At 36.5% G+C, this 22,947-nt stretch overlaps 2 protein-coding genes across 2 annotated transcripts; both read left to right on the top strand.

Annotated features, from left to right (window-relative positions):
• Positions 1-4,555: 4,555 nt before the first annotated feature.
• LOC308686515 (homeobox protein SIX2-like) lies at positions 4,556-7,417 on the top strand. Its single transcript, XM_081394946.1, has 2 exons — positions 4,556-5,495; positions 6,888-7,417. The coding sequence occupies exons 1-2, from the start codon at positions 4,936-4,938 to the stop codon at positions 7,195-7,197; spliced, it is 870 nt and encodes a 289-aa protein (XP_081251072.1). The 5' UTR covers positions 4,556-4,935; the 3' UTR covers positions 7,198-7,417.
• LOC308686514 (uncharacterized protein) lies at positions 7,246-20,086 on the top strand. Its single transcript, XM_081394945.1, has 9 exons — positions 7,246-7,361; positions 12,571-13,123; positions 13,992-14,157; positions 15,278-15,574; positions 16,523-16,579; positions 18,555-18,596; positions 19,250-19,317; positions 19,573-19,616; positions 19,963-20,086. Exons 2-9 carry the CDS (start codon positions 12,911-12,913, stop codon positions 20,024-20,026), a joined length of 951 nt encoding a protein of 316 aa, XP_081251071.1. The 5' UTR covers positions 7,246-7,361; positions 12,571-12,910; the 3' UTR covers positions 20,027-20,086.
• Positions 20,087-22,947: the final 2,861 nt, after the last annotated feature.

Below are 22,947 nucleotides of genomic sequence, written 5' to 3'. Positions count from 1 at the left end.
ACCGAGAGCCAACTATATATAAACGTTTGTACACACATCTAACCAAAATGCAAACAGTTGCCATGTAATCTTTGCAATATGTGATTTCATATAGCCACCTTCTACAAATACAGCAGTTTTTATACTATAAACAGGCAAAAATACTTTATTATAGTTACAGAAAATGTATATATAATTGCTTTTAAAATGCCTTGTCTGGGTAATTTCATCAAGCACAAGCCATAATTGCATTAAATGCATTTGGAAAAATAGCCAACATTAGAAAAACATGATATACCTTCACATAAGGTATAAGGATCACACCATCCAGCACAACATTAATGTGTCATGAGACAACTTAATTTTATATGCATTCAGCTGTTTTTTTATATATATATAAATTCAGTCATGTAGTCCATTGTAAATCACAGAATGTATCTGCACAACTTTCTGATTGTTTTATAGTAATCACAGTAATGTTACAGTAAGCATGGTCCTTAGGGACCTCTGTAACCAATGCACACCTCTAACACTTCATAACAGCAATATTATTACTGGTATCAGGTAGCCTAACATATGATGTATTAAATATTAAACTATCATACTTCACACCACAATGTTAAAAAAATATATATAAAAAAATAAAAAGCTTCAGAAAAATGTATGTTTTTGCACGCACACAGCCCAAGCAGTGAGATTCCTCAAATACTTTTCTATTAATTTTCTGTAATTCATCTTTATAAAACTATAAATTACAAATTATTGACTAAATGTTTTTTTTTTTCATAAATACTGTCCTACAATATCGATTGAAATGTCAGCATTGAATTAGCTGCCTTGCTATTTATTTCACTTGTATGCTCCAGTAATTATATAATTTACATTCAGAGGATTTTAATATGATTAAAAACTTTTATGCATAAATTCGTATGCTAATTTCTCCGCTGCCGTGCTCATTATTTTATCATGTATCATTTCTGCTATTTTCATAACGAATTAAGCTTGATATTATTTTGAGCTAATCTTTCATTTGTATATCTGCATTCTTGAGTTGAGAGACTGGCGCAACTGGCGTTTCAAACTAATCAGAGAGACAACCAATGCCACCGCTCAGACGCGCGCACGACAGTCTCCTGGGAGAACACAGTCACAGTAAGTTGTGCACCGATAAACCAGACAAATTTGTAATAGTTCCAAGTCAAGACAAAAGCTAGTTAAGTGTACAGGAACAGCCAAAAATGGTCAAATATGTTGCATACATCACCAATAATCCGTTACGCCTCCAAGCCCGCATTTGAAGAAACGCACTTGTTGCATAGATGGCAACATCATCGTTCTTATTAAGGATCTCATCGGTCTACAATAGAAAATTATCTGGAGCATATACTAAATTTCGTTACCAACCGAATCAAATGTACATTAATTGTGAGAGTTTTAATATGTTTAATAGGGGGTGTGTGCTGTATGTTTCGATTTATGTTTTGGGCTATGTCTTGAACTTTGATAAAATACTAATATGTATCTATTTTCGAAATCTAGTAATCATCTCCAAACTGAAAATTACTGGCAAGTAAAATGTGCTGTAGTACTGATCTTAACAGTATAGTCGTTTTTTGTGCATTAATGCATTGTGGTCATCAAATGCAAGTTCAAAATGATTATGTTCCATACACACAACCTTAAGCATTATAATTTAAAAGGGTAAACAAAGAAAATATCTTTCTTTACAAATAGCAAAAAATGGATCAGAAGTATAAAACAAGTAGCAATTCTGAAAACATAAGAGACATTGTGTGTGCACTTGTTTTAGTCACTATTGTATCATATAGGGCCTATAAATTCTCTCTTAGTCTTTGTGTGTTTAGAAGTTGCCTACATTACTAGGCTTCCTGTCTCGTGATTGATTGCATTATGCACACTTAGCCTATATCGACAAGGTGTTTTTTTTATTATTATGTATAATGTATCTATTCGCGCTGAAACGTTATTTCAATATTTAATTACGACGGGTGTCTTGTTTTTCTTCCACCGAACCGCACATTGACACCACAAGTCTGGGTTTAATTCTTTCTATTCCCGCTTAACATGACATGTCTGAAAGAATGTAACTCATCAGGTCTTGTGGTGCAAGCCACGGAGCAGCCGCGCACTGCCGCCACCCTGCGCTTTCCAGAAAGGAAAAAACATCTTGCAATAATCAGTCCAATTAGTGGAGGTCGCGGCTGCGCGCTCTCCGGTTAGCTGTGGGAGGTTGTCAAAACAGGGGGCGGCTATTAGACGTAACGCGATCCCCATTCATCAGCATTGTAATAATCACCATGCAGACGAGCAGCGCAGGTCCTTCGAAGTTCTGATCAAAATGATCCGTGGAAACAAGCCGTTTACAAACAGTGTCAAGGCGAGACGAGTACCTTGATTTGGCCTGTCAGTGACATCCCCCCCCCCCACCCCCCACACACACAGACACAGAAAGCATCCAAAATCCTTTCAGTGTGTTTTCCATTGCTTCACTGTACTGTTTTAGTTTAATCACAAATGTCACAAATAGAAATAGGTAAAATACCTCAATTTGTGACACACTGAATAAGTTCACTATAGCCTTGGGTGTTAAATAGATGATCATTTTATGTAAATCAGCATTAATTGGTGGAAATAGTCTTAAATTCGCTGTCATCAACAAACATCAACTGGAATGATCCACATTGATCAGGTAAGGATATCAAAGTAACGAAAGAAATGTTTCCTCACAGCAAAGTGCAACTTAGGCGCTATGCATTCATATCAATTTCCAAGGGCAGTGGCTGTCTCCGAGGTTGGCATTAATAGCTTTGCTTTTATTTTTTATTTTTTTTATTTACTCACTTATCAGAAGATCAACAACAGTAATTTACACTAATTGCGTACAATTAAACATTTTAGCTGTAATCTGAGTGTAGATATGGCTAATTCTATATTTTATATGTTGGGTAATAATAGCAATAATAATTGTTGTTGTCAAAAAAATGTAAACAATTGAATTCAAAAGATTCTAGTTTTCTTGATTTAGGGCCTATCAGATCACAAGAATGTATTCAAAGTGCGTCACAAACATTGATTACTTGTTTATCATTTATTCGTCAGAACTTGCATCGAACGTGCAGTATAGATATTTAGAACCAGTGTAGCTTGCGATTGTATTACGCAAAATTGCCAGTTAAAAGGGTGGATGGGAACTTTAGCACTGTAATCTTTCCACGATAGAATGTTAAAGCGTTGACGTGTTTTGAATAAGTTTTGAAGTCTTTTTCACTCACAAGCCACATCACAGGCCTTCACTGCACCAGTGCAGGATAAAACTGCAAAGACAGTAGACCTTAAACGAAGCAATTTTCTCTCTCTCTCTCTTATAACAAGACTGGCATGTCTCAACAGTGTCAGCTTTTTTATTTGATGTAATATATGATTTTGCTTAACTTTCTTGTGGCCTCAAGAATCCTTGAGTTGAAATCAGAGTGTTCCTGATGAAAGCAGAACTTTGTTTCTGTGCCACGGTACACGGTGAGTTAAAGTTCAGTCAACAGACATGGACTGATGATATGCCAATAATGGTGTGCGTAACAGGCATCATTAAAAGATGCGCCTCTCCCTCTCGGAGCTATGACACATTCGCTAAATATGTTTTAAGAAAAACAATGTTCTATAGCCTTGGTTCATAATAAGTATACTTCGATAACATCTTATACTTCGATTAACTTTAGTCAACAGCATTTTTAATAAATCTAAATTGTCTTACCGGCACAATCGTCCCTCGCAGTGTTTCCTATCCCTATGATCGTTGTTCATTCTAACGTGTATCCTTGAAACCCGCTCTATACTTAAAAACGCCCTCCAACCCTGTTCAACTCTAGTCCATAATGCCTGGCATCCACGCGTGTGCACATGGAGAAACATACCCCCCTGTTTATCTTCAACAACTGCTAAATAATGCATAACACGGGACAACTAGTCCGATTAAGCTACTGAATTGAACAGAAAGCTAAACTAAATAGATAAATGTAGGCCGGACGTGCTTGCAAAACTATTGTCATATTGTGATTTTCTTTTATTAGCCTATATTTGATAGCAGTAATGATAATGTCCTGCAAAAGAATTAGAGAGACTTTGTGAATGATTTCTGAGAGTTCCCCAAACGTTTAAATAGTTTTGGTGTTACAAAGTAAAAGGTTTGCATAGGCAGGGTAAATTGTCTGCTTATGGTCACTCACTTATGGACTCCGGGTCCTTGGTTTGGAAAGCGTCTGGAGCGCAATCCTGCTCTGACACTCTCCTCTCAACTGCTGCTACCTCACTACCTCACAGATCAGCGCTCTTTGGTTGCTAGAAGTGTCTGTCAAACCCCCGGGTAAAAAAAAAAATGTAATATACAGGGAAAGTCGAGGCTATATTTCGATGTCGGTGGGCGGGCTCAAAATGAAGGGAATAATCTGTCAGCCAGCCCAAGGAGCCACCTCAAAGCATATCAGGTTACTTTGAATGACAGCGTAACCATGGCAAATAATTTGACTAAAACTATTGTCTTATCCTCATCATCCCCGGGTCAGATAACCAACCAATCACAGTTCACATAATCGCTTTTCTTGCCAGCTTAGAATAATATTATTAAAACAAGAGAGCGAGGTCTTTCTTCGGGAGTGCGTTATGCTGAAACGACATAGAAGAGGTGTCGAGAGACTCGCGCTGGAGGAACAACTTTCTTTCGTGTGCTTTAGATGGATATACGGTGTATTATGCTTGCTTGAACGGATCTAAAGTGTTGTGCCTCTCTTCGTCAGGAGTGGGATTTGATTTCGTCTACTCGAGAAGTCGTCCGAAAAGTTTTGCCTCCAAAGGGTTTACTTTAAATCTGTTGAAGAACTGTCGCTGTCATCGGTAAAATAGACACAAGTAGAAAAAGTGGACGTTTATTCGTGACAAACCATGTCTATGCTACCAACATTCGGCTTTACGCAAGAGCAAGTGGCGTGCGTCTGCGAGGTCCTTCAGCAGGGTGGAAACATTGAACGTCTCGGGCGCTTTTTGTGGTCTCTGCCGGCTTGCGAACATCTCCACAAGAACGAGAGCGTGCTCAAAGCGAAAGCCGTGGTCGCTTTTCATAGGGGAAATTTCAGAGAGCTTTATAAGATTCTCGAGAGCCACCAGTTCTCTCCGCACAACCATCCGAAGTTGCAGCAGCTGTGGCTCAAAGCGCATTATGTCGAGGCTGAGAAGCTCCGGGGCCGCCCTCTTGGGGCTGTTGGGAAATACCGCGTCCGAAGAAAGTTTCCGCTCCCTCGCTCCATTTGGGACGGCGAGGAGACAAGTTACTGCTTTAAAGAAAAGAGCAGGAGTGTGCTGCGGGAATGGTACACTCATAACCCCTACCCTTCCCCGCGGGAGAAGAGGGAACTAGCAGAGGCAACGGGGCTAACAACAACACAAGTCAGTAACTGGTTTAAAAACAGACGTCAACGCGACCGAGCAGCGGAAGCTAAAGAACGGTACGGGTTTATAGTCTGCAGCTAAATAACTGTTTATTATTACTATGTGTTTAAACGTATTTAGAAAGCATTATTTACATGGAATGCATTCATTCATGCCGTGAAATTAAGCCAGAGGTGAGTAGCTATAATATGAGAAACTTGCATAAAAGAAAATTTCCTTAGATAGCCACAAAGTCAAATGTCATTTGTTCTCTAGTTCTGTTAATGTCACATTATATAATTGTTTATCAATAGCCTACAATTTAATTTTTGACAATATAAGGCCTACTTTTCTCAAACAACATTTTTAGGCTATATCCGTTTCTAAAAAAAAATATATATATACACAAAACCCGTAGTGTGTGTATTATGGTGTAATTAACTTTAGGGGAAATCGTCCATTTTTAATTAATTGGAATGTTCTTCGAATTGTAAGAGTGATCTATACTAGGATTCTTGTTTAGAATGTGTGCAGTTGCAATCTCCTTCTTAACGGGTGTCTTGTTTCACCCGCAGGCGAAGTAGTCAAGTTGAAACCACATTGTAAACCATTAAAAAATATCTCGTACGTTTCCCGATTCTTTATCCTTAATTAATATTTTATGAAAGAACCTTTATTTGACAAGTTGTGATTGAAAATCAGTAGCGGACACGGTTCTTAACCTAGACGATTTAAACCATATTAATAAATGATTAGGGCCTATCCTGCATTAGCTCGATAATATGCTTGAACGTTTTTTATTGTAAATTATTAATATCGACACGAATTAGAATAAAGACACATACACACAAATGTACACCAATCGTTTATGCCCTATATTTGTGTCAAGGGGTATATTCTCTATAGCCTAATTCATGGGCACATACTTTTTAAAAATGTCCTTTTATTTTATTGATTTTAAGATGCTTTTTCCTAACACAGTATTTACAAAAATATTTCACACCTACATAACCAACCCGCTATCTTCAACTTATAATAATATGAACTGTTGTTTTATAATTAAACGAATTTACCAATTAGCCTGTGACATTTTTTAATATTATTATTATAAGAAGAAAAAGATGTTAACCACATATGTTAATATTTGTTTGTTTGTTTGTTGCTCTTGCAATGTCAGATATACATTTTAATTATAGCTTCATACACTAAAAAAAAAAAATAGCTGCCTTAAATTAAGTAAAATGAACTGGGATGTTTAAGTCATTTCAACTTAAATTACATGACTTGAAAAATTAGCTGAATCTTGTATAACTTGTAAAAAAGTTGAACATTGCTTAACTTATTTTTATTAAATAAAAGCAATGTAAAAACACATGTTGTCATAACTTATTGATCATATACATTTTTTTATAGTGTATAGTTTTGAATACTGAAGCTCTAACCCTAACTCTACATTTTCATTTTCACAGAGAGAATAATGAGAACTCGAACACAAACAGTCACAACCCATTAACGTCTTCCATGAATGGAAATAAGACTATTTTAGGAAGCTCGGACGACGATAAAACGCCGTCTGGTACCCCAGATCACACCTCGTCAAGCCCGGCCTTGCTCCTCACGTCAAACTCCGGACTTCAGTCCCTCCACGGCCTCGCACCTCCACCTGGTCCCAGCGCCATCCCAGTGCCTAGTGCTGATTCCGTGCATCACCACCACCATTCATTACACGACACTATACTGAACCCTATGTCATCAAACTTGGTCGACCTTGGCTCTTAAACATGTGGACCCTTCCAAAAGGACGCTTGTACGTGAACGTTTAGCGTAAACATCTCAAGACACGTATAAAACTAAAACAAAAGAGACAAGCAATGGACAAAGAGAGTCATGGATGTTTGTCGGCTGACCTACTTGCAAAGCTGATATGGAGGGCCTTGATAGAGGTATTTTTCTAGAATGTAATGCCATGATCTATTGTTAATAAACATGATAAAAACGTCTTAATTGTTGATATCAACATTATTTGATATCGTTATTAATTTAGACTGCAATTGACCCAGGAATCCTCAGTCGCATATTCCGTTTGTTTACATTTGAAAAATGTTTTAAAGGCCATTCATCGTTTCATTTGAATGGGATTTCGTTTAATGCAATGCTTTAATACCAACGACTATGGGGCATCTCTTCGTTTTTATTTGTATTTTACTTTTGGAAAGCGACTGCATGTAACCTTTGGGATCAATAAACAATAAACTCCAAACTCATCATATAGTTTCATTCATATACCCTTAACAATAAAATCAGATGCATTTACCGAGCAAAGTAAATGTTTGAATTCTTTTGTTTCAGCCTACGTGCTGTGCAATGGTTTGTTTAGCAGGTGTCCAGATTTGATCGTGAAACCCTGTTTACTTTGACATGCATTTGGTCACTTGGTGGTATCGAAAGTTAAACTAGTTTTAAATTGTGATGTTGATTCAATCTTACGATTAGACTTTTGGAAGTTCCAGTTTTTTGACGTTATAACAGTTTATGCGATGATGGTAAACAAATATAAAGACAAAGTATTTGACCCACTGCACTGATAGTAGCTTACTAGCTTTCAGACTTTGAAGTGTGTATATATATTGGCCTATGCTTAGTTTGTTATGCCCAATTTTCGACAGACCACAAACACAAGCGCAGCCTGAATGATTTTATGATTTTATGATTTTAAATACTTTTTCAATGTTCAGAAACTTCAGTGTGTTTCTGATATCCAGATATTTTTTCACTGTATTCCATAGTATCCATATTATAAATACATTAATACTGCAATGCCGCACGTTTACACAGAATCTTCCTTCTTTTAATGATAATTTTATTCCTACACTGTAAAAAAAAAAAATCTAAAGATAGATAGATTATATATTTTCTTGCTTTTATTATTATTATTAATATTATTTAGTCAGTGAAAGATTTAGTCGGTCATTCAGTTGCAGTTTGTGAAAGTGAAATAGTCATTCAATTGAATGTGAATCTAAATTATCTTAAAGTTTAATGACTTTTATCGACGTACTTTCACAACATCAAAATGTTTTGCAAAAACGTGGATTCAGGAAACTTCTTTTTCAGTAGATGTAATATCAATCAATATTAACACTCTAACCAGTTCTTCTGAGGTCTACAAGTACGCCAAACAGTTATAGACAAATCTGTTGACACTCATCCAAAAATGAGCTGATGTGATATTTCAACCCAGTCTCACGGCAGTTCGTGACATAGTAACGAAATTTAATCTATTGATTCGTGTTCGTGGACACGATTTCCCCCATTTTTTCGTGTCAGTCAGCACGACTTTCAATCTAATGTATTTCAATGGGACGTATTTTTCGTGCCTGCACCACGTTTTTCTTTCGAGAGCACAGTATTGTTTTTTTCTCAATTGTTATTCATTTTGCAAACTTTAAGAGCTACATTAGCCTACTCAATATTTAATCAAGAGATTTTAATCCTCGTTTTTATTGCTTTATATTCGTTAGGCTACTCAACATTAATCTATTTATTCTTGTCCAAGGGCACAAATATCCTTCTTTTTTTCGTGTCACTCAGCACGACTTTCAATGCATTTCAATGGGACGTATTTTTCGTGCCTGCACCACGTCTTTCTTTCGAGAGCACACTATTGTTTTTTTTCTCAAATGTTAGGCTATTCCTTTTGCCAACTTTATGGACTAGGCCTACATATTACTCAACATTTAATCAGGAGATTTTAATCCTTGTTGTACTGCTTTATATTCGGCAGGCTACTCAACACGAATTGATTCGTGTCCATAGGCACGAATTTCCTTCTTTTTTTCGTGTCAGTCAGCACGACTTTCAATCTAATGTATTTCAATGGGACGTATTTTTCGTGCCTGCACCACGTTTTTCTTTCGAGAGCACAGTATTGTTTTTTCTCAATTGTTATTCATTTTGCAAACTTTAAGAGCTACATTACTCAATATTTAATCAAGAGATTTTAATCCTCGTTTTTATTGCTTTATATTCGTTAGGCTACTCAACATTAATCTATTTATTCTTGTCCAAGGGCACAAATATCCTTCTTTTTTTCGTGTCACTCAGCACGACTTTCAATGCATTTCAATGGGACGTATTTTTCGTGCCTGCACCACGTCTTTCTTTCGAGAGCACACTATTGTTTTTTTCTCAAATTTTAGGCTATTCCTTTTGCCAACTTTATGGACTAGGCCTACATATTACTCAACATTTAATCAGGAGATTTTAATCCTTGTTGTACTGCTTTATATTCGGCAGGCTACTCAACACGAATTGATTCGTGTCCTTATGCACGAATTTCCTTCTTTTTTTCGTGTCACTCAGCACGACTTTCAATCTAATGTATTTCAATGGGGCGTATGCACGTCTCTCTTTCGAGAGCACACTATTGTTTTTTTCTCAAATGTTACTATTCCTTTTGCAAACTTTAAGGGCTACATTACTCAACATTTAATCAGGAGATTTTAATCCTTGTTGTATTGCTTTATATTCGCTAGACTACTCAACACGAATTGATTCGTGTCCGTAGGCACGAATTTCCTTCTTTTTTCGTGTCACTCAGCACGACTTTCAATCTAATGTATTTCAATGGGGCGTATGCACCACGTCTTTCTTTCGAGAGCACACTATTGTTTTTTCTCAAATGTTAGGCTATTCCTTTTGCAAACTTTAAGGGCTACATTACTCAACATTTCATCAGGAGATTTTAATCCTTGTTGTATTGCTTTATATTCGGCAGGCTACTCAACACGAATTGATTCGTGTCCTAGGGCACGAATTTCCTTCTTTTTTCGTGTCATTCAGCACGACTTTCAATCTAATGTATTTCAATGGGGCGTATGCACCACGTCTTTCTTTCGAGAGCACGCTATTGTTTTTTCTCAAATGTTACTATTCCTTTTGCAAACTTTAAGGGCTACATTACTCAACATTTAATCAGGAGATTTTAATCCTTGTTGTATTGCTTTATATTCGCTAGACTACTCAACACGAATTGATTCGTGTCCATAGGCACGAATTTCCTTCTTTTTTCGTGTCATTCAGCACGACTTTCAATCTAATGCATTTCAATGAGGCGTATGCACCACGTCTTTCTTTCGAGAGCACACTATTGTTTTTTCTCAAATGTTACTATTCCTTTTGCAAACTTTAAGGGCTACATTACTCAACATTTAATCAGGAGATTTTAATCCTTGTTGTATTGCTTATTCGGTAGGCTACTCAACACGAATTGATTCGTGTCCGTAGGCACGAATTTCCTTCTTTTTTCGTGTCACTCAGCACGACTTTCAATCTAATGTATTTCAATGGGGCGTATGCACCACGTCTTTCTTTCGAGAGCACACTATTGTGTTTTCTCAAATGTTTGGCTATTCCTTTTGCAAACTTTAAGGGCTACATTACTCAACATTTAATCAGGAGATTTTAATCCTTGTTGTATTGCTTTATATTAGGTAGGCTACTCAACACGAATTGATTCGTGTCCTGAAGCACGAATTTCCTTCTTTTTTCGTGTCACCCAGCACGACTTTCAATCTAATGTATTTCAAAGGGACGTATGTTCCGTGCCTGCACCACGTCTTTCGTTGCAACATGGTCTCACCCCTATTCGTCACATGCCGTTTGGTCATTTCCCCCTCACGTCCAAAGCCGACGTGTAGGGTACCCCCTATTCGTCACTTGACAACGGAGAGGGTCGTCCGATAGATTTGAGTGCGAATGAGGGCATCTTTGAATTTTGAACTTTGATTATTTTCCTAAACTCCTTTTCCTCTCTTTTTATATAACTTTGGGCTACATTAAAATTACATAATTACAAGACGGTAGCCTATATTTTCTATATGCTTAAAACATTCCTTCATTTAGGTAGGATATTTTATAATTTTCGATCACATATTGTGGTAAAAATGGTCCATAAGCCGACGTTGAGGGTAGCTTGCTGAAACTCTTTTCTAAATCGGTAATATCACGATTTTTCCTCTCTTTTTTATATTATTGTGGACTACATTAAAACGACATAATTGCAGGACTGCATATTTGCTGTAGGCTTAAAACATGCCTTAATTTATTGTGGGATATTTTATAATTGCCGATGGTATTTCAATTTGCAATGGCTTATAGTGAGCCTACTTTTCTTTTCTTTTTTTCTGCGCCAAAAAAAGAAAAAGAAAAAAAGAATAGCCTACTTTTATAGAACTTTCATCTCAATAATGATTATGAAGTTGTAATAAATTAATTATATAGCCTACTGCAGAAATGTTTATATTACTTTATATGGACATATCCTTTGGCAAAGAGATGGATGCATTCTGGGAAGTGATATGTGTTTAAATGGTAATGGCTACATACTCGTTTTTCCTTCACTTGGACATTTATGCTGACCCCTTTAAAACTTTGAGCACGGATATAAAATATTAAGACTGTACTTTTTAATTATGATTGATATTTTGGCGCAATTTTGTGCAACACGTCACTGTGTGCGACCATCGGAGAAACCATTGCCCAGCGCGATTCCACCACGGTAAGTCGCTTACAACAGTCTAATAAGCAAGATGAATTCATAAGCATTATTTACACGTCCAAAATGAATAAAATTACGAGTTTATAAAAAAAAAAAACATGTTCTAAGCCTAGATATAGGTTCTAGATGTATATATACAAAATAAAATTATGAGTATTTCCACATAAAAAAAAAACATGTTGTGATATATCACAACATGTGTTTTTTTATGTGGAAATACTCATAATTTTATTTTGGACGTGTAACTGCTTATTGAGAATTTTTTGGGGGAATAGTAATTGGGGATATTTAGATGATGTGATTTTCTCTCGATCATCGTGGTTCACACACAACGTCACTGTAATGTGTTAGTAATAACAATATTATCACTTGGTCTAACGTTATACTGCACATAACGCTGCCTTTAAATCTGGGAAAAAAAATGTTACGTGACTTTTAACAGTAGCACAGGAAATAGGAACAACGTGAATCTGTATTTATTTATCCTAAGCATTTACAAGAAAATGGGAATCACTCACTATTTGGGTACACTTTTTAAATCTTATATCAACATAACACTACATAATTAACATTTTCTGTTGTTCTCCCTGCAGATCCTGTCAAACATATCACCTGTCGAACCTATCCGAACCTTATTTTCAAAACCCAAAGGCACTTTTAAGAGCCAACCTCTATCTCTTCATTATTTTCTATATCTTACATCCTCTCTGTTACATCCTCTCTTTCATCCTCAATCTTTATCTATCTCATAGTCTTTATCTATTGCTCTTTCTTTCCTCCCTGTCTGTCTTTGTCTACTTGTCTGTCTTACCCATCGTTGTCAGTCTGTCTGTTTGTATCTGACTGTGTCTGTCTGTCTGTATCTGACTCTGTCTGTCTGTATTTCTGTCTGTCTGTATCTGACTGTCTGTCTGTATCTGACAGTTTGTTATAATGCCAGGGGGGTCTACAAAAAAGATCTGCCCCTTTTGTCAGGGGATAATATTTTGTGCTCAAAAGATCTGCTCACATTGTAAAAAGGAGCAGCCTCTGAAGCAGCGCCTCAAGAAGAAGCTTCAGAGGTTTGATGAGAAGCGAGAGGAATGGGTGGTTGGTCGTAAGAAAAACCACAACACTGCATCCATCAAGGATGAAGCCAATATCATGGTACGTACAATTTTATACATGACAGTAAACTGTCCAGATCATCTAAGAAGTACATTCAGTGGTACCATTTGTTATTGAGCATGCCAGCGCAAGGTCAGAAAGGCATTATTTTTTGCCAATATAGATAAATTTGAATATTTTTTTTCCAATGATACTTTGTCCTCCCTGTGTCATCAGAATCAATTTAAAAGTATAATTTAACTATCAACTTTGAAGGCACACGTAATTGTGATTTGTAGTTTTTATTTTAGTGGTGGTAATACAACCATAAAGTTATCACATCTTCACCGTAATACATCACATACCTAAATGATCTACCAGAGCAAAATTTGAACACAGCAAATAGAATTGAAACTCAGGAATTCTTGAGTTCATAACATATACAGTCATGCATTATGACAGAATTACAGGTGCAATTTAATAATCAAACTTTCTTATTGAGTGGATGAGAAATAACACATGAACCATTTGGTCACATAATCACTAAGGTTCTGCCTTTATTTATAATTAATCTTTAGATTGTCATTGTCCAGTTGCACAATGGTTACATAATCTTATCAATGTAGGTGCAAAACCCGAGCTACTAATGTTACAAAAATAAATATTTATATAAAGTTATATGAAAGGTACCCTCATGGTGTCAGATTCATCTTTTTACTGTTTTTCTATATATAGTTGTTTTTTGCTTCTATTGTATGAGCTGTTTGCACATAAAGCTAAACTCACCATTAGGTTAAAAAGCCTGAATGGCAGTAACCTGAATGCTGTCATTAATAAAGTTATATATTTTTAAATTAATATTCTTACTTATTTTTTATGTTGTTTTTCTATTACTTAAAACAGCAAACACACAATTTTGTCATTGCAGCTTGAGAAACTCCATGCCATTGGCTACAAACCAGTTCTGCTACTAGGAAAGGAGAACAAAAAAAAAGAAATTAAGTGCGAAATATTAACGCCTCGCTGCACACTCTCCACCTTTGCCCAGGACTACCTACAGAAGATAGGTTCATTTTATGAATACCTTTGTGAAGGTGAGATGCATGCACTGTCTTAAAGTCACAGTTCACAACTTGTGTTGAGTACTCAAAATATTTTATTAATGTTTAAATCTTAAAGGAATGTCTCACCCCTAAAACTTAAATTCAATCATTCTTTTTTTCTGCTGATGAATGCTTGTATGATCATAGGCTACTCTATGTGACGTCTCTACCAACACATTTAATGTAGACGCAAATGGGTAGAAAAACATAAAAATTCACACCTGGCAAATGATTATGGGAATTGAAGTAAACTTTCAAAACAGTAGTTTCTTGCAACTGCAGATACTCAGACATGTAGATTCTAAGTGTATTGAGCCCTGTTTGTATTAATAGCATGCAGCACACTGGTCTACAATGGGATTTGGCACCCAGAGTTAAGTGCATTCAAGCATATACTGTCAACTGTAGAATTATGTTTGGTATGTTTTTGTAGGGGCCATATTTCATTTCTGTTTTCAGCCCACATACAACCATATTTTTAATGTTTAGGCACACTGACCACAGCATTTTTTGTAGTGACATACTAATTGAACACATTACATTTGCAAAGACCCGTTTTGGTCACTGGGTCAATGAATCAAATGATAATGAATCTATATATACTCATTGAAACAATATCGAGGACAGTGCTAAAATGTAGATCATTAAAGGAAATAACACAGAGAAAAAGAAAACCGTCAAATTTTTGCTGTGGATACACCACAAACTTACACTGCTACTAACTGAGGCATAAAGCCCAAAGTTTTTTAGCGCACGCAGTCTAGTCTTAACTGAATAGTTTGACCCAGTCTGTAAACAAACATTATACTTGTCATTTTTTGAATAGATATTATGAGCACTCTGGGTTTTATTTTCCTGACTTAAAGATATATTGTATTGGTTATCGTCATAGAAAATCAATCAAATATATTACAGATATCTACCGTAATACATCCAGTAGACTCTCAATAGTTCTCTTGCAATCAAAAGTGCCTTCAAATCTGGTTGGGGAAAATGTGGTATATATTATTCAAACACATTTACCTAACAGTTAAAACAGGTACAGATCAAGCTTATGGTTAACCTCTATGTTTTAAATAAGCAAAACACAACACTTGTTTAACTTGCACAGGATGGACCCAGGATTCCAGTGGCAATGAGGATCAGCTGATTACTCTGCAGCTCACACCCTGCGAGGCGAGCCCCACGGAGGGGCAAGTGGAGCAGGCGGAATCCACGGAGGGGCAAGTGGAGCAGGCTGAATCCACGGAGGGGCAAGTGGAGCAGGCTGAATCCACGGAGGGGCAAGTGGAGCAGGCTGAATCCACGGAGGGGCAAGTGGAGCAGGCTGAATCCACGGAGGGGCAAGTGGAGCAGGCTGAATCCACGGAGGGGCAAGTGGAGCAGGCGGAATCCACGGAGAGGCAAGGTAATTAGAACAAATTTAAAGAGTTACAGTTTATATTTGTAAAGTCCAAAAGTGTTTGACCCATGGGTTACCTTAACTTTACTTGACTTCCAGTGTTTTTCCCCCATAGAGCTTGATGCAGGTTAGGGCTCTTTTCAACGAAATGAACTCAAACTCACCATGCTATAACTTTTTTGCTGCTTGATAAAGTAAAACTCACTAGGTGATGATACACAGGGCAACTTTTTGAGCAATGTTGCTGGGCAATCTTGCCGAGCGATTGTTCCTTGGGCACTTTCACATTGAAAATGGGCAACACATTTCTATCTGGATAATTTAGATGGGTTGTGGGCCCTTTGTCTCATCTGGTTGCCTGTTGACGGCAACATTGCCCTGCAACATTGCTCAAAAAGTTGCCCTGTGTATCAACACCTACAGGGTTCTCATTTTCAATGGATAATCTGCTAGAAGTTTATCTGATATTACATTATTAGATAGATGATAGGTCTATCTGATTCTGTACTAGGGCTGTTGGAAGGAATTTTGTGAGTCTATTAAAAATCTAAAAGTAAAATAAGTACTACTAATCAAATGCTGAAATTACTAGGCCAATTTTTATTATTAAAGATATTAGGATAATTCGAATATTCAAAATAATTGGGAATGTCAGTGTCCCATGAACACTTAACCATTCTCCCACCCCTTGCGTTCCCTGAACAAGTCAGCGCAAGATCAGCGCTTGTTGAAACAAATTAGGATTATCACAAACAGGATGGACATAAACGAGAAAATGAAACACGTGGAGTTAATGGAGCAACCTTAAGTCAATCGCAATAAGAATGCATGTACTTTACACCTATTAATACATGTACTGCCACACTTGTGCAATGTTGTGATCTTCAAGAATTTTAAATAATAAGTTAAAGATTTATTTGGTATATGAGTAATTTTCTTTCTCCAAACCCACAGCTGTCTTCACAGGGTCAGCCAGGGGCACAGTCGCAAGTCAAAAAAAAAAAAAGTCAGGTATGTAAATAATGTTTGTCCGTCCTTCGGATGAGACGTTAAACTGAGGTCCTGACTCTCTGTGGTCATTAAAAATCCCAGGGTGTCCTTCGAAAAAGTAGGGTGCGGTGGGGTGTAGGGGTGTAACCCCAGCATCCTGGCCAAATTTGCCCATTGGCCCCTGTCCATCATGGCCTCCTAATCATCCTCATATACTGATTGGCTTCATCACTGTCTCCTCTCCACCAGTAAGCTGGTGTGTGGTGGGCGTTCTGGCGCAATATGGCTGCCGTCGCATCATCCAAGTGGATGCTGCACATTGGTGGTGGTTGAGGAGATTCCCCCATCTATGTAAAGCACTTTGAGTACCCAGAAAAGCGCTATATAAATGTAATGAATTACTATTATTATTATTAGGGTAATTATTGGTGGTTCTGATAACTGTTACCATAGCTTGGTAACTATGAAACTCAATGAAACTCATTAGTCAAGCAGATTCTCTAATAAGTAAATTAATTACTGAAATAGAATTTAAAGGGGACCTATTATGCTAATTTCCAGGGCTGCGTTCTCCGAAACTACCTTAACGCTACGTCGTTCTTAAGTTGTACCTTAAGAAGTACCTTATCGTTAATACGTGGTTTCCGAAACCTTCTTAGTTAAGTATACCTTCTGTAAGTCATACGTTCTTAAGGTTGGTCTGGAGCGCTCTTAGCTATACCTTATCGCTGCTGACGGTTCATACCGCTAGTGGCCACCACTACGCAAAAAGCTTTTATACATCGCAGTTTAATTACACATAGACAATTGTATATGAACATTTAATATAAAATCTGATTTAGTATTAAAATTACATTTTTACTTTACTTTAAAATTTTACACATAAAATACTTAAGTTGTTACAGCCTACACCTAGTGTATGGAAGTGTTTTCATTAATAAAGTTTCCATACACTAATGGTTGTTAGCTTTTTTAATTACTATCCTAAGGCACATCAGCTGGCGAACCATTTGACAGAAAAGGCTTAGGAGTCTATATAAAGAAAGATGAGTTTACACAAACTTTATAGCTATGGCAGTAAGACAGCGAGTAGGCTACTTGTTTTAAATCAAAGACGGCGCCGTCCGCGGAGCCAGTTAGTGTATGTCAACTAGCTACATGGCTGGTGGATAATCAGCATACGTTGTGGAGAACATTAACACACTTATGGCCGTAAGGGTTTGGGATTGCACACTTGCTAAATTATAAACACATACTCATATTTATTTCTGCATGTACATATTTCAATGAGCCCTGATAAATGCAGTTTGTACTATTTCTAAAACGCTTCTTTATAAAGAACATTGTTTTCTCAATACTTCTTTACCTATACCGCTGTGAAGGAAAGAGCGCACAATCGATCATCGAGGCATCGATATCAACCTATTCAGCGCCTCCACCATGGACAGCGCCTGCTAAGGTCGAACTTAAGAAGGTTTACCTTAAGCAACATCCTAAGGTATAGTTCGAAGAACACACGTAGGAAAGGTATACCTGTATTTAAGGTGTACCTTTTGAGTCATCGTAGCACGCTAAGAGACAACGTTATCGGAGAACGCAGCCCTGTTCTATATTTTTATTCTGATACTCCACTAGAGTAGCTTTGCATGATCCTAAAAAAGTCCTTATTTATCTTGAACTGGTCCTTTATGCAGACCGTGTCTGAAACAGGTAATTTTAGATGGAGTATTCTAAAAGCCTACTATGATTACTATTTTCCAATGAGCCTGCATGTGATGTAAAATCTGGAGCCAAATTAAACGGTGTGTTTGCACACACATTAACTGGGAGGATGGTCTTTTCTCATATTTCAGGGGTGTCTAGACACACCAGGGACACATATTTATGTTGAAAAGACATTACAAAGTGCATTTTGTCTAATTATTGTAAATGTTTTTTTTTTTTGTTTTTTTTTCTGAGTGGATATATGACTGGACTGTAATCTTATATCCCACAGGGGGACCAAGGCATATGCCTGAAAGGAAAAGGCCACAAAAGAGTAAGTGCATGTAAAAGCAATGATTCATACTTTGCTAAACATTGCAACTTAACCCCTGTTAATTCGCTTTAGTTCAATCGCTTATTTTTTTTTAACTACTACAACAGACAATTTCCGGTAGTCACAATTTTATTTATTTAATGAATTATTTAGCAAACACTTTTATCCAAAGTTACTTACAAATAAATACAATATGTACAATACAAGCAGTCAAATCAACAACAGGGCAGCAATACTGTATGTAAATGTTGTGACCAGTCCAGCTAGTCTAGCGTAGCACACGTAACCATGATTATTCATAATAGATATAGAATAGGAATGATTAGTATTATTGAGATTATTACAATTGACATGCTATAAAATCCAACAGGCTTAATTAGTCAAATTTGACCAAAATGCATTGCCAAGTAGTAGAAGTAGCAGCAGTGTTCTTAGTTGTGAGCTGTGGCTTAGCAGTAGTATGGTTATTCAAGCAAGCATACCACATTGGAACCGAGAGTAATTTGGTTCCATGATACATGTTTTGATTAGTGATAAACATCACTTGTCATCCTTGCAAGTCTGGTCACTACTTAAGTCTTCATGGTTGTGTTTATTTTGTTTCTAATCTAACTATCTAAGAAATATTTGAAATGTGTTTTTGATGTTCACAGATTGCTCCTACCACACTCGCCTAGAGGCTTTCCCCATCAGGAGTGTATTAAGAGAAAGAGTGAGAAAGGTTAGTCAGTCATAAAGGAAGTGCAGAGTGTAGGCAGTATGCAGAGTGTAATATAGGATTTAGAAACCTCCGTGTGTTTTGGCAAATACATATTATACATACCATAATTGTTAGGTAGATGCTTTTTATGTGTTCAGTCTTTTTGAATGACAGTTTATGAAGGAGTGTCTTCTGAAAATCAATGAAACTCAATGCCTATAATCAGACATAATAGCCTTGCTAAGAATGGATTTTATTTTTTGTTTCTTACATTAGGGCAAAGCAGAAATGCTGGTTGACTGGGAGCCCTGTCCAGTATGGTATGTATTATTCTGTTCTTCTGCTTTATGAATTAATGCATTCATTATTTATTTACTTAAACTTTTTTTTTTGCTACAATTTTTTTATTAATCTGTTCTGTTTCAGATTAAACAAGCCTTTTAAACAAGTTTAAAGCACACATCATTACCAAACATGTCTTTTATAAGTATAACAGTTTCATTTTCCATCTATGAAGGACCACCACCATTACTGCATGCATGAAGGTGGTGGTTCTTCATAGATGGAAAATGAAACTGTTATACTTATAAAAGACATGTTCGGTAATGTTTTAAGTTTATTGCAAACCCCAACCAGTAACAGAAAAAAAATCCCTTCTGTTTTTAGTGGTGAGCAGTGGGCCCATTCCTGGCAGCCAAAGGATTCACTCCAAAATAATGAAAATAAATAAAATGTATATTAAGAACTCCATTTTGGTTTCAGCCTATTTATTAAATTGTTTCTGTGCTGCATTTGAAGTCATATCTCATCTTTCTGTAGTAGTGAAAAGGGGAACATCTCCAAGAATATGACCTGGAGTTTAATCTCGAAAGGGAATGTTCTAGAAATGTACTTAATCCAACTGAATTTTCTTCTTCAGATGTTATTCAAAAGCATGTTTCATATTTCATGATTATAAATTGCACTGTTATTTTATTACAGTTGACGTGTAATTTGATTTCATGTTCTGTTTTCTGTGCTTTTCAAGTTCACTTAACCTCACAGTCCACTGTTAGGAAATACAACCTTATGGCTTGTTTGACATGAAGCTAAAATATGAAGTTCAACAAATAAGACTGTCCTTCTTTATACTCGCACATTATATCATATCTTTTACATTGTCTCTCTCACTCTCTACTGACTCATCAGCTGACTGGGTGTTTTATGTCTTAAACCAAATGTATTTTCATCTCAACCCTCTTGAGCCAATCATGTCATACAGTAGGTCCTTCCACTGTGGTCATCAGGAGAAGAGCTCCACATTCATCCAGATCTCAGCATTGCTACTCACCCCTTCACCACCACCAGTGTCGGCTCCATGTAGGGGAGATCCCTTTTTCATATCATGCATTTCTCTTAAAAGAATGATGTCTTGATGTGGTCCAATTGCCAAAGACTATATAGTTTCAATTTGTTATGCACCTTGTCAATAAATTTGTTTGATCATTCTTTAAGCCTCTAGTGAGTAATTAAGCAATAAATAAGCATTTGGAATATTTTCACTTGTATTTTTGTGAAAGAACACAAATACACTACAATAACACTTGCAAAAGATGATCATTTTTGTTTTTACTTTTCCATGCATACATTTAATTCAAAATGATAACAATATGAGGATGAAGTGGTTGAGACAAAAGAAACAGACTACATTGAGCATATTTATATGTGATGAAGTGGATTCTTTTTTAATTAAAATTTAGGTTAGCATATATAATTTAATCAGGGCTCTCAAGTTTTTATAATAAAATTGGAGTGAGGTTACATTTGTTAGGGGAGGAGCCACTCATATTTGAAACAGTGGCCCCAAGTTTTTGCTTGCAGTTCAATTGTATCTATTCTTGACCAGCACAAACAAACTATAGCAATTGGTAAATCTGATAAACAGACTGATTCATCCAAATAAAATATATGATTTTATCTTCTAGAACTGAACAGTTTTTGTCAGTAGTTAAAAAGCCAAATATTGATTTATTGAGAAGGTCTTGATCAGGAGAGTAGCCTATTTCACACATTTTGGAATTCTTTACTGTAATTTATATTAGGATATTGTTTGTATACTTATTGCATCTAATGCTGACATATTTATAAGTGGCAGTTTATTACATTCATCAGTTGGTAAAACATTTGCAGGCCATAAATAAATAAATAAACATAATGTTAAATAAAACTTTTTATAATTTATTTTTTTTAAGTCGCTCTTTGTAGGGTAGCATAACTCCCGCCGACAATCTTGAATTCATGTCTACTGTAGCCTAGCTAAAACCACAGATTTGAAGTCTTGGCGATTTTTTTTTTTTTTTTTTTATCCTAATCATATAGCCTATAAATATAGCCTAATGTATGTTTCGGCTGTATAATGTATGTTACTTAATATAGAAAAGTAAAGACACATTTTTTATAACATTATTCCTGGTTGGGAAACCAGAAGAACTACAAGTATGGTGACTGATTTGTACACTTTGTAAGATCAATGGCGCGTCTCTCGTGGGAATTGTAGTTTATACAGTTTTTTCCCAACTGCTTATACACACAAAATCTTTTTTTATGTCACATGATTTTTTGAAACCTCTCACTCAAAGTGCAAAACTTCACACCACATCTCCAAAAACAATAAACTATTTCTAAGCCTTTGACTTGTTTTCAATAGCATAAAACACTTTTTTCAAAACACTAGACTACATACAATTTTGTGTGTGCAGTTTTGGGAAAGTTTTGAAAAAAGGTGACATAGTTTTGAAAATGTGTGCAAGCAGTTGGAAAAAAAATGTAAATAGTGTACATTGGAGACAGCCCTGATGGTTGTTCTACAACTACAATAACAGTCAAATATACTCAATGACCTGATAGCCTCGTGATTTTTTTTTCATCTTGATCATTTAAATATAGTATAATGTATGTTTCAACTGTTGGAGATTGTTGATATATACACTCACCTAAAGGATTATTAGGAACACCATACTAATACTGTGTTTGACCCCCTTTCGCCTTCAGAACTGCCTTAATTCTACGTGGCATTGATTCAACAAGGTGCTGAAAGCATTCTTTAGAAATGTTGGCCCATATTGATAGGATAGCATCTTGCAGTTGATGGAGATTTGTGGGATGCACATCCAGGGCACGAAGCTCCCGTTCCACCACATCCCAAAGATGCTCTATTGGGTTGAGATCTGGTGACTGTGGGGGCCATTTTAGTACAGTGAACTCATTGTCATGTTCAAGAAACCAATTTGAAATGATTCGAGCTTTGTGACATGGTGCATGATCCTGCTGGAAGTAGCCATCAGAGGATGGGTACATGGTGGTCATAAAGGGATGGACATGGTCAGAAACAATACTCAGGTAGGCCGTGGCATTTAAACGATGCCCAATTGGCACTAAGGGGCCTAAAGTGTGCCAAGAATACATCCCCCACACCATTACACCACCACCACCAGCCTGCACAGTGGTAACAAGGCATGATGGATCCATGTTCTCATTCTGTTTACGCCAAATTCTGACTCTACCATCTGAATGTCTCAACATTCTTTGTAAACCCTAGAAATGGTTGTGCGTGAATTCCCAGTAACTGAGCAGATTGTGAAATACTCAGACCGGCCCGTCTGGCACCAACAA

The sequence above is a fragment of the Scardinius erythrophthalmus genome, assembly GCF_964197995.2.
Source record: "Scardinius erythrophthalmus genome assembly, contig: HAP1_SCAFFOLD_358, whole genome shotgun sequence".
Classification (NCBI taxonomy): domain Eukaryota; kingdom Metazoa; phylum Chordata; class Actinopteri; order Cypriniformes; family Leuciscidae; genus Scardinius; species Scardinius erythrophthalmus.
This window is presented reverse-complemented; position numbering and strand designations above follow the sequence as displayed.

Bases quoted from the DNA above. Each gene is read 5' to 3' on its own strand.
- LOC308686515 (XM_081394946.1), top strand. From the start codon at position 4,936: ATGTCTATGCTACCAACATTCGGCTTTACGCAAGAGCAAGTGGCGTGC. The intron at 5,496-6,887 runs GTACGGGTTTAT...TCATTTTCACAG, and splicing joins GCAGCGGAAGCTAAAGAACG to AGAGAATAATGAGAACTCGA.
- LOC308686514 (XM_081394945.1), top strand. From the start codon at position 12,911: ATGCCAGGGGGGTCTACAAAAAAGATCTGCCCCTTTTGTCAGGGGATA. The intron at 15,575-16,522 runs GTAATTAGAACA...CCAAACCCACAG, and splicing joins GGAATCCACGGAGAGGCAAG to CTGTCTTCACAGGGTCAGCC. The intron at 19,318-19,572 runs GTTAGTCAGTCA...TTCTTACATTAG, and splicing joins TAAGAGAAAGAGTGAGAAAG to GGCAAAGCAGAAATGCTGGT.